Source organism: Thamnophis elegans, chromosome 3 (assembly GCF_009769535.1).
Source record: "Thamnophis elegans isolate rThaEle1 chromosome 3, rThaEle1.pri, whole genome shotgun sequence".
Lineage (NCBI taxonomy): Eukaryota > Metazoa > Chordata > Lepidosauria > Squamata > Colubridae > Thamnophis > Thamnophis elegans.
This window is the reverse complement of record NC_045543.1, coordinates 33,530,811-33,542,879: the sequence shown is the minus strand read 5'-3', so window position 1 is coordinate 33,542,879 and position 12,069 is coordinate 33,530,811. Positions and strand designations below refer to the sequence as shown.

The window sequence follows — 12,069 nt, the reverse complement described above, 5'->3', positions numbered from 1 at the left end:
CACATGATGCTGTAATTCACATTCTAGTATGTATGCGCGTGCACATGCAGCTCTGTCTAAAACTGTAAAATAAATAATCTAGATTTTAGGATTTCGGAGCGCCCTTGGAGCTAGGACCATCAAAGCAGTTTCCCGAGGACAGAATCGCAGCTCACTGCGCAGGAGGTGCTTTGCACGGAAATACTGTTGCAGAGACAGGTATGGAGAAAAATAGGAGGGACTGATAGGCGTGGCAGGAAAAAGACGCCAGCCTCCAATCCAATAATACCCTAGAGCCCTCGTGGGGGAAGCTTCTGTCTTCCACGCTATTGGTGAAGCAAGCTGCCTTTTACGTGGTGTGGCACCCAATGTGGAGCGCGGTGGGATGAAAGGCCAGAGGCGGCATCTCCCCGCAACCCCATCCCTCCGTGTGCGTGAGCGTCTAGGTAACTGCTGGGTAACCGGCAGTTCACGTGTTGTTTTGCTCTTCGCGGGGACGAGCAAAGTGCGAGAAGTAACTCGCTGCGTCCGTGGTGCTGAAACTGACGGAGCTTGCGCAGTAGCCTCGGGCGGACAGAGGCGAAGGAGCGCGAGCTGAGGGTAAGAGCAGACCCAGAAGATACCAGGGACAGGTGCCGTGCGCCGCGGAAACTCGGGGCTCGCCCTCCTTGGAACACCGTCCCATCCTGGGGGATGGCGACCTCCCCCGCACCAGAATCGCCCAGCAGTTCCTCGGCTGGCCCCAATCTCAACAACAACAACAACAACAACCACAACCAGCAACAACAACAGGAGCAGCAGCCGCCACCGCCGGGCGTGCGCAAGTGCGGCTACCTTCGCAAGCAGAAGCATGGCCACAAGCGCTTCTTCGTGCTTCGCGCCCCCGGTGGCGGGGCGGCAGCGGGGGAGGAGGCGGCGCCGCAGCAGCCCGCCCGACTGGAGTACTACGAGAGTGAGAAGAAGTGGCGGAGTAAGTCCACGGCTCCCAAGCGGACCATTGCCCTCGACGCCTGCCTCAATATCCACAAGCGAGCCGACGCCAAGCACAAGCACCTCATCGCCCTCTACACGCGCGACGAGTACTTCGCCTTGGCGGCTGAAAGCGAGCCAGAGCAGGAGGCCTGGTACCAAGCGATCACGGAGCTGCTCCACGAGAGCCAGGCCGCGGCACAGGGCTCTCCTCGGCATCCGTCCCACTTGGCCTCTTGCGAGGACTTCAGCTACGGGCAACCAAGCTGCAGGCCCCCTGCGTCCGCCGCCTACCGCGAGGTGTGGCAGGTGACGCTGAAGCCGAAGGGACTCGGGCAGAGCCGCAACCTCACGGGCGTGCACCGCCTGTGCCTGGCGGCGCGCACAGTCGGACTGGTGCGGCTCAACTGCGATCGGCCTTGCGTGACGCTGCAGCTTATGAACATCCGCCGATGCGGGCACTCGGACAGCTTTTTCTTCATGGAGCTCGGGCGCTCGGCCTCGACAGGGCCCGGCGAGCTCTGGATGCAAGCCGACGACTCGGTGGTGGCGCAGAACATCCACGAGACCATCCTGGAGGCCATGAAGGCGCTGCGGGAGCTCGTGGAGTTCCGTCCGCGGAGCAAGAGCCAGTCCTCGTCCTCCTCGTCCGGAGGCGCCACCACAGTCGCCGTGAATGTGGGCGGCGGGGGATTATCGTCTATGTGCAGCCGGCCCATCTCAGTTCCCGGCCGCCGCCATCACGCCCATCACCCGCTGGCGCCTCTGCCCCCGAGCCAGACTGGCCTCCTCCGCCGATCGCGCACTGACATCTTGACTGTAGCAGGGAGCAGCAGCAGCAGCAGTAGCAGTAGCAGCAGCCACGGCAGCCGGGTGCGGACGGCCAGCGAGAGTGATGGAATTAGGGCTGACTCGCTGTCTGGCAGCCCCCTGAGCCCCGAAACGGGGCAAATCCCACATAGCCTTGGAATAAGAGGGGGCCCTAGCCCACTAGGAGGGCAAGCACCGATCCACTCTGGTGGTTCCCTAGCTTTAGGGCATTCTTCCCCCCTGGGACCAAAGCTGACCACTGAGCCAAACTTGGCCTCACAACGCTTATCTAGTTGCAGTGCTTCTGCCTCTGGTTCCCCCAGTGACCTAGCTGGCTTCATGACTTTCGAGGAATTAGGTTCCAGTCCAGCTGGAGACCTACTGCCATTCTCATCTTCTTCAGCAACAAGCCATCATAGCAACACACCTGAGACGCCTCCTGGGTGGCAGTTGGATGGTTACATTGCTATGGAGCGGGAACCCCTTCGCCACCAGCAATATCTTTGTGGAGAGGACAAGGTTCCCAGGAAGCGCACTTACTCTTTGACAACACCAGCACACCAAGGCTCCTTGCCTCCTCCAGTTTCCTCTGCCTCCCTTGATGAGTATACACTCATGCAAGCCACCTTTTCAAGAGCGGGATATTCACCAAAGACAACCTATACTCCTTATCCCAAGGATTATTGTCAGGTAGACATTGGGTGTAATGGCATCAGCAGTGATAGGTCACACTTAGGTTGCACTGTGCCTAAGGAGGATGGCTATATGCCCATGAGTCCCAGCATATCATCTGTTGTGTCATTGGAGACTGATTCTGATGGCTATATGTCTATGCACCCCACCAGTGTATCAGCCCCACAGCAGATTGCACAGTCTTACTCCTACAAAATCAACAGGGAAAGTTCTCCAGATGATTGTGGTTACATGCATATGTGGGGTACCAGAACTAGGCTACCTGGACAGAGTCCAGAAGAAAGATTGGCCAGCGATGACTACATCAGTATGTCCCCTTTGCTTTTGCCCCCTTTGCATGGACCTTCTGCTTCAGACTCACCTATGCTCTGCACTGACCATTTCAGTGCCCTGAGGCTTGGAAAACAGGCTGGTTACTTGGGTAGCCTATTGCATGCATGCCAACAGCAGTCAGATTCCCATGGTGAGAGAAAGGACAGTGACCAGTACGTGCTTATGAACTCTCCAACAGGCAGACAGAATTACACTCCCAAAGGGAAATTCTTTCTTGCACCATGCAACAATACTGCAGTGCATTTATCCATGCAACACAATCAAACTGAGACCTCTTTCAGCCAAAAGACAGGTAATACCCAGCCCAGTCATCCTTCTCTGGGGCTTTTGCTACCCATCATGAATGAACAGACTCTTCTAAAGGAACCTCAGAATTCCAGTGGAGATTATGTTGATATTGGCTACTCACTGACGCCAACCAGTAATGGTTTATCTTCTCTGCTTAACCCTGGCTTAGGTGGGCATAATGGCTCAAGGATTTCCAGTTATATGAACCTCAACTTTGATAGTCCACAGACAAATGCCATCTCTCTAGGGCGCTTGGAAGATATACTTATGCCAGGATCTTGTCCTAACCCTGGGAAGCTAGACAAGCATTATTTAAAGGTTGGAATGCAGATGGCTTGCCTTTCCAGCCCGACTTCTGAAGCTGGTGACTACGCAGAGATGATTTTTAACACTGCCACAGCACCACCACAACCCATCTCACACAAGCCAGAAAGTGTTTGTGTGACTGGTCCTGGCCCTGGACTGAAGCAACTTACCCTTCCTGAGGTGGAGGCTTTTGTCTTTGCTGGTCCTCCTTTTGATCCCAATCGTGGAGCCAAAGTAATTCGTGCTGATCCTCAGGGGCGTCGAAGGCACAGCTCAGAAACTTTCTTATCTACTACCATGGTGACTCCTGTTTCTCCTTCCTTTGCGCACCACCCTAAGCGGCAGAATTCAGCCTCTGTAGAAAATGTGTCCCTCAGGAAAAATGAAGGTTTGGGGGGAGAGGAACAGAACAGCAGCCCCATGTGCCGGGAAACATCAGCTGGCTTCCAGAATGGTCTCAACTACATCGCTGTTGATGCATTGGATGGAAGTGATCTTGCAGTTGGAGACCAAGTCGAGCACAAAGACTGGTATCCTCTCCATGGAAATATCAACAGTACTTATGCCAATATAAGTGTTCTGGCCCAGCATCTGAAAAAAGCATCTTTAGTGAAAGGTGAGTTTGCAAACTTACTCCTGCTTCCCTATCAATAACAGAGTTTTTGAAAGAGCCATTAGAGCCAAAGAAAGTACGAAATCACAATGCTTTGCCTATTTACTTAAAATATTTTGCTAAATAGTTGTGAAGATGCTAGCTTAAGGTTACATGAAAGTATTCCAAATTTAAATATGTGAGTCTCAGTTAGTGCTTTTCTTAGTCCAGTAACATGTTGATGTTCCAATTGACTAATTCCTACTGAAAAAGGATGTCATTCAGAGTAGGTAGGTAAAGTCTCCTGACAGTGGGGCTGGATTCCTGGTGATTTCATAAACATGACCATGAAGTTTTCTTGGCAGCAGAACAGAACTCATTTGGCACTTCCTTCTCCCAGGATGTTTTTTCAACTTTTTCAATCTAATCCGCTGCATCTGCGGTATCTTCAGGAGTACCCGAATACTAATCTAGGACTATCATATCATACCATACATTTTGCTGCTGAATTAGAAGTCTAGATTTTTGCAGTTTAGATACCCTAGTCTTTAATGGACCAGGTTTTATTCTGCTTTGATTTTTGAGATGAGCCTAGTTAGCTTGGCTGACTAGGTTCAGAGTAAAGATAAATAAAATTGTGCTATTGACATTTTTGCCCATGTATCTTTTTATTTTGCTATAGAGATCTTCGTGCTTTTATTCTTTCTCTTGCATGTTTTCTCCCATTGGGGAATTCTTATTGCTCTACTCTGTTATGGAATGGTAGCACTATTTTTATTTATTTTACTAAAAAAGCATAAGAGAAAAAGGAGCATATCAGGTACTATGAATGGACAATATGTACACCATATATAATACAAGAGATGTGAAACAAACCCCAAAAATATATATCAAAAAAACATAATAAGGATTGCTCAAAAGTCCTCTTTTTGGCTCTTAAAAAAAAGACAAACCCAATAGATTCAGATGTTGAGAAAAATGGGCCTCAAGTATCCACTGTTATGCATTGAATGTACATTTATTAGCCAAGGGATATATGATAATTATTTTGGTTCCCTCCCAAATGTGAAGTTCATGTAATTCCAGATACTTTGATAAATTCAGTGTGATTAATTATTATGGAATAGTTACATTATTTTTATGTGCAGTGGTATGCATTTTTGTTGCAAGTTTCAAACAAAGCCATACAATAACAAGTCTATAAATTTGAATTGTTTGTTATGGAAACCTGGAATAGTGAATACAAAATACACTTTCAGTGTGATCTATTGATGTTACCTTTAAAATTATACCCATCCCAAATAATAATAAGGTAAACGTAAGGAAAATACTATCATTTAACAGAATAACTGTAACAATCAATAGAAGGAATTGCAAGTTTGGTGTGTATCACAGAAATTAACTTTTGTCTATCACAAAATGTTTAACAAATAAAAAACAAGTAACCATGATCGTGAAAGTATATAAAGTAACATCAAGTTTGGGTGTGTTTGCCTTTTCCCCAGCTGCATGTTTCTTTGCTCCTCCAAATGCCCTCCTAGATTCAACAGTGCTTGCTGCTCCTGTTCAAGTTTATTCAAGTTTATAAACTTGCTACTGTTCAAGTTTATTCTTTGAACTTGCTGAACCAAATAAGGTCAAGTATATTTTACAAGATAAGCAAGACACTGAGGCAATGCATTCACCTAGTATTCATCAGTCCTAATCTGTACAATGCTGTGCTGTTTTTAGTCACTTCCAAGTGACTAACAGCTGTGTATTTGTCATTTAAAAGAGTCAAAGATCTATGGAGGAATGAAAAATAAAACAAATATCTTAATATCTAAAAATCTTTGTCAACTAAGAGCATAGCAAATAGGTGTGCACAGATAGTTCTCAACTTATGACCATTTATTTAATGATACTTAAAAAAAACCCAGTTAAAAAAATTGCTTCTTGTTTCATAGCTGGCAAGAAAACGTGTACCCTTTTAAAGAATCTATGGTTAAATCTGTGAATATAAGTAAAATGTTGCATTGAAAATGGAAGAACTATATAGTGGTCACTTATGCCTTGTTTGTCTATGGATTTTGACAATATATACAGCACATAGGTAACTGGATTACTAACATTGAAAAGTGCCAGAAGTTTTAAAAAATGCTATGATAAAATAGATTCCTAAATGACCAGAGCCTTTAAATACTCATAAATGACTTTATGTCATGTTGGAGACATCAAAGAGAATGCTAAAGAACAGTTTCATCTCCAAACCAGAGCCAAAACCATAGCTGAATCAGAATTTGAGTTTTTTTCATCATCTCTTGGCCAAAGCCATGGCAGTAACTGGGCTAGTTATATGGGGGAAGTGGGGGAGATCTCCCTCTCCTGCTGGCCCTTTGGCAGGTGGGCACACTTCCGCCCCCCTTCTACTGCCTACATGTCAGCAGATCCAATAATGGTTGAACCAGCAGAAACTTCCCATAACTTTGCAAATAATCATCTGAGCCATCAACATGCAAAAGTGGCCAGCATAATTATCAGCAAAACCAGGGATTAATAGATATGACCACCCCCACCACACACACAATCAGCCATCACACCATATGGGGCATCTGCTGGATTCTCCTCACAATGTGCAGGCAGGTGTCAGCTTTTCCAGATAGATCAGATTGGGAAGCAATCTCCACTGGAAACCAGAATTATATTTTATAAGAAAGGCTGCAATGTTAGAATCTTGCAAGTCTGCCCATGACAGATTTTTGCCAGTCTGCCCATGTCTTCCCTTCTCTCCCTCTTCCAGCCAGAGGAGTGAGAGGGCTAATCTGAGTTTCTTTGTAATTCTCTTCTGCCTTTTTGGACTGCACATATCCTCTGCACCTGGTGTTTCTCTAACAGTATCTCAATTCTTTATCCAAAGTCATTTCCTTGACTTCCTATATAGGTCATATGGTGATGGCACTTGCTGAACCAGGACTCTTTGCTCAGCCTCTTTCTACTCATATGGTATGGGAAAATCATTTGGAGAATCTTAGAGGAGAGAATAGATACTGCTTTTCCCTAGAACCCCATACACAAGACAGGATATCTAGGAAGAAAGAGAGCCTCTCCTGTTTTCCTGGAATTGCTCCTCCAGATGAGCCTCCTTCCCAAGTCCCAGCCTCAGCCTAAATTAGGAGGAGGATATTAGGAGGAGGATATTTTGCGATTAGCAAAAAAATCCACCAATCACTGCACCTTAGCTTGCCCTACAATTACTAAAACAGCACCATTCTCCATTTTTGTTAACGCTGCATCACAATCTGGTTATTTTGACAAAGTAGATTTGTGCTGGCGTATTTTATACTATCTTAAGGAATGGAGGTTAGTAAATTAAACTGGTTAGCAGGATGTCTAGTCAACCACTAGCATCTTCACAGCATGTAGTTTTAATACAGAAAAAAACATATCATAAAATATTGTGAAAATAACCTCATTCAGTCTAGCCTTTTGCTCATGGTTGTGTTATCAACCTGTTTGCTGCTTGCTCTTCCTGAATGCTCTTGATATCCATGGGATAAGTGGTGCTCTGAGTCGGTCTGTTGATAGGTTGATCATTAGAGCTGACTGATGCTTTGGTGACAGCTGAGAAATTATATGGCTGTTTTAAAGAGTTGCTGAAAGACGCAACTTTCTTCCTACACATTCCAAGTATATTTTCTAAATTATTCCTAATGTATTGTAGAGCACCAATATGCATCATTGAGTGTCTTAATACTCATAATTTTGTTACAAACTGTAGAAATGGAATGGGTGAGATCTAGTCCCTGAATATCATAATAGTGTATATATGAGCTTGAGTCTCCAGTTTTGCTTGGGTTATTGTTTTATTACCTTTCTTGGACATTTATTAAATTGGCCTTTGAACCTATAATAAAAGACTATACTAAGTAAAACAAGAAGAAAGCTGTGAAGGAGAGGAAAAGGGCACCATAAATCTATACTTTCTTTTTTCCAAATAGCATGTGGTAAAGAAACCAGATAATTCAGAGAAGAGTCTTTTGTGTTCCCTGAAATTATTGCTCATTTATGTTTATTCTAGCTTTAGTAGAAGATGTGGATAGTTTTTCTTCTGATCTCCTCTTCCTGGTTCTAGGAGGAAAATTGTGGCAGTGATACTATTGAAGGGAAACGTAGTGTAATGTTAAGATAATGTTAGATGTGCAGCATATTCTGTAGCAGCTAATATTTCTGGAGCAGCTCTGAATTCCTAAGGTTACTTAGAACTTAGCAATTAGGAGGATAGACATGCCTACATTAATCAGTAATTGGGGGAAACTGTAAATTAGTACATAAGGATACTCTGTTCATGTGGTTACTTTGATTAGAACTTACTGATTTGTTTTTTCCCCTTTCTAGAATGAAGAAACCAGTTTCACCCTTATACTTGGTAAAACTGTCATCATTTTAGATTTAAGCTGCTATAAGATCCATTTTTCTCCCTACTTCATGTAGCTTTCAGAACATTTCTTCATTATTACTGGAGAAGAAGCAACCTGTCTCATTTATCAGGATCTTTTGCAACACTATGCCGCTGTTTGCATAAATTGTGCTCAGCGTGATATCTTTTAGGAAATTGGACCTCGGCTGGTGGATTGTGATGATTGCCTTTTCAGTACCAATGAACTGTACTTAACTTCAGCATGTTGAGAGGTTCTGCTTGCACATGCTACAAACGTAAAATTTGGTGTTTACTAGCATATTTTCAAACCTCTACAGCACTACCTCAGTTAAAAGTCAAACTGGATTTGTATTGTGGTTTAGGATGGCTGACATTTCCTTTCTCTCAGTGGCATAGTACAGTTGTCAGCCTTACCGAATCTATCAAGGACCCTGCTACTGTCTGGCTGCTTTGTTTACTTACATGCAAACCCAAAATAGGACCTGGAAAACTTAAAGCCAAGATGAAACTTGAGAAATTAGATTTTTATCACTATATTTCTGGTAAATATGAGATCTGCTACGGAAGTAGCAAAACATGGTACCATTAAACTGTATTGGGATGTCACTCTATACCTCTGACACATTTGTTTGATAGTTTCTTTTAAAAGTTCTGCAGACTTCAGAGATCTTTTATCCTATTTGTATGCTTATGTTTATCAGCTATTCTTGGTATTAGCTTATTTTCTTGCAACTAAAATTTAGAAATGAAGATTAATACATGTCAAAAAGATGGCAAACTTTTGTACAAAATTCTACATATTATTCAGTAAACCTGAATATTTTTCTTCAACAAGAAATAACAATTTTCATTTAAAAAAAACATAATATTTGGGGAGAGGGCAAAATTTTCAGTCAGTCTCCTAATGATAATTCATAAGAACATACATATTCAGTATTTTGAAAATAACAGTGTCATGGCTGCTATTTTTACATACCTTCAGAGCTTTGAGGGTCCTCCGCGTGTTGCTTCTGATCCATTTTTGATTGAAGAGACTTTTTAAAAATGTATTGTTATCATTACTAAGAGCAACCATAAGTTTTTCTTTGAACATTGTCTGTGTTTAAGCAATGAACACAATGTCACCAGAAGCAGTACTTTCTATCTTTACTGAACTGTTGCTCAGGATAATTCAAAATTCTCCTGCTTTCATGCTGAGCATTGGGACAGAGGGCTCTGTAAAATGATGCATCTGAATGAAATATTACCATATAAAAATAATAAGTAGCCCACATTACTGCAGAAATTTTTGTCTGCAATTTCTAATATTCCTGATTAATGCCTGTGCTGGCTTAGGTTTTGGAGATTGTGATCCAAAAATCTTGAAAGCATTACATTGTGGGGGAATGTCATAAATTAAATTAATGAAGATAGCTGGGTATCATGTCCTCAAGTAATGGAGCACTGCATCTGAATGACTTTGGGGGAAAAGTCAGTTCCTAATACCATAATAGTCAATTTAGTTAGTTTCTAAAATAAACGAGCTTGAATATATACTGACATTGTCAATACTTTACATTTCACAAAGGCATATGCAAATAGTTACATTCTTAATCTAGTTTACAATATGAAACCAAAATGTATAAATGTTAAATTTGCTAACACTTTGCTATGTATATTGGGTCTTTGTACATTCTGCCTGGTTTTACCTTAAATTTTAAATATTTTTTGCTATGTAACATTAACAGTTAAAAGCATTGTTTTCTTTTTAGAAATATAATTGTTTCTGGACATTGATATAGTAAATATATTTCTTGGCATTGAGCTAAGGCAAAACACTTAATTTATCTTGCTGTGTCTTCCAATGCACACTATGTACATAGAAATAATCAGTGATGCTGCTGGGGAAGAGAAAACATGGAACTAAAATTTAGTCTTTAGTCTTTACTGATCTTGGCTGCTATCCTTAATAGCCATATGCAATAAAATATTATTTATTGAAGCATTAAAGTCCTTAAATAACTCTTCTTTTTAAAAAATCAAAATTGTTCTGTATAATATAGCTTTCTGCTATCTTTTGGGGCCTCTTGGCTCAGTCTGCTTCTCTAGTCCAAAGCTCCATTAGTAAAAATGATCAATCCTGTCTTTCGCTTGAAAATGTGCACTGTAGTCCTGGGAAAATACTTTCAGATTTGGAAACTTTTTTTTTTATTAGAACAGTACTTTTAAACAGATATTTTGTCCCATCAATCCGTGTAGTGATGACATTAATTCAGGAAAATTATTGTCAGCAACCTTTTTGGCAAATGAACATCTCTGCCAGTGTTACCACTTGGGGTAAGTAATATCTCCAGAATTTTTTTTTTTCATCTTAATGAGTTTTTATTATTTTTGTTGTATTTTGAGAAGTTGTGTTTAGTAGCTATCGGTTTGCTTGTTTGTTGCTTGTTTATTTATTATTAGGATTCTTTGCCACACATTTTGCCAAGGCGACCTTAGGCAGCTTACAGTCAAACAATTATCATACCATTTAAACATTAAAATGCTAAAAAAAAAATTACCATGCATTTAAAAATTTGGATAAAATTCAATTAACCATAATGGAAAGGAAGGGAACAAAGTGCCTGTGGAGAGGAGGTGGTGGTCTGACTAATCCATTAACCATCTCCAAGACAATTCCACGAGCAATTCCATCCAGATATCAGGGTTTGACACTAGAAATCCTTGATCTAATAAAATATTCATTGGTAAAATCTTGTTTTATTAAACTTTAATTAAGTCTGAAACATTTACTTTTTACAATGTGCAAAGGGGCTCATCATTTCTGCCACCATTCTACCAACCATAGAAAATTCTGATCACTTTAGAAAAAGAAATGCTGCAAAACAATTATCTATCTCTAAGAACAAGACCTGTATAATAATGTATTTTCAAGCATAAACTGCGAATATTTCTGTGAAAAGAGTTTATGGTCTCTGACATTCACTCAGCCATCCATTTTTTCCTTGATGTGTTTTTGTCTTCTCATTCGCTATAACATCATCACAATTTGTCATCAGCAGCATTGGCAAGGGCTCTGGACAGATGGCAGGTGGCTGTCTTTCTCTCACCATAGACACATAAAATTAAACTCCCTGCCTACCTCAAAGTCAGCTCAACCTATGTAACTTGCTTATCAGCACAAGAAAAATAATAGTGAATTCTCCTTCCCTCTTAATTGTCCAAACTGCAGATTATATTTCTTTGTATGCATGCACATGTCCCGAGCTACACAGGACCAAGTGCCTTTATAAGTGTGTGGGAATTAATAAAGAAATTAAGATTGTATTGCCCAGCTGTAAAGCACTGAGCTGTTTCTCAGATGTCTTTGGTGTGACACTTCTAGAGTAAACACAACATAAGAGTCATATTTGCAAATCCAGGCAGGCAAGGGGAAGGTAAGAGCTTAATAGCTTCAGCAAAACATTCACCTTGGAAAAAATCCAGGCCACCAACCCCTGTTTGTCACTCATACTATTTTTATTCTGGTTTTTTCCCCTCAAGACCTGATAAATATTGATACATTGTGAATTTTTTTCTAGATATGGATCATTAGCTATAAATTGGTATAAATGCAAACCGTACAGAAAAAGATGAAGACAGAAACAGGAAAACAAATGCCAGTGCTGCTGGCCCAAGTTTGAGATATTAAAACTGTAAACAT

General features: G+C 41.9%; 1 protein-coding gene across 1 annotated transcript; it reads left to right on the top strand.

The window, feature by feature from the left end:
• The first annotated feature begins 388 nt into the window (after positions 1-388).
• On the top strand, positions 389-11,476 carry IRS2 (insulin receptor substrate 2). The gene is made up of 2 exons (XM_032212708.1): positions 389-3,994; positions 8,345-11,476. Exons 1-2 carry the CDS (start codon positions 673-675, stop codon positions 8,347-8,349), a joined length of 3,327 nt encoding a protein of 1,108 aa, XP_032068599.1. The 5' UTR covers positions 389-672; the 3' UTR covers positions 8,350-11,476.
• Positions 11,477-12,069: the final 593 nt, after the last annotated feature.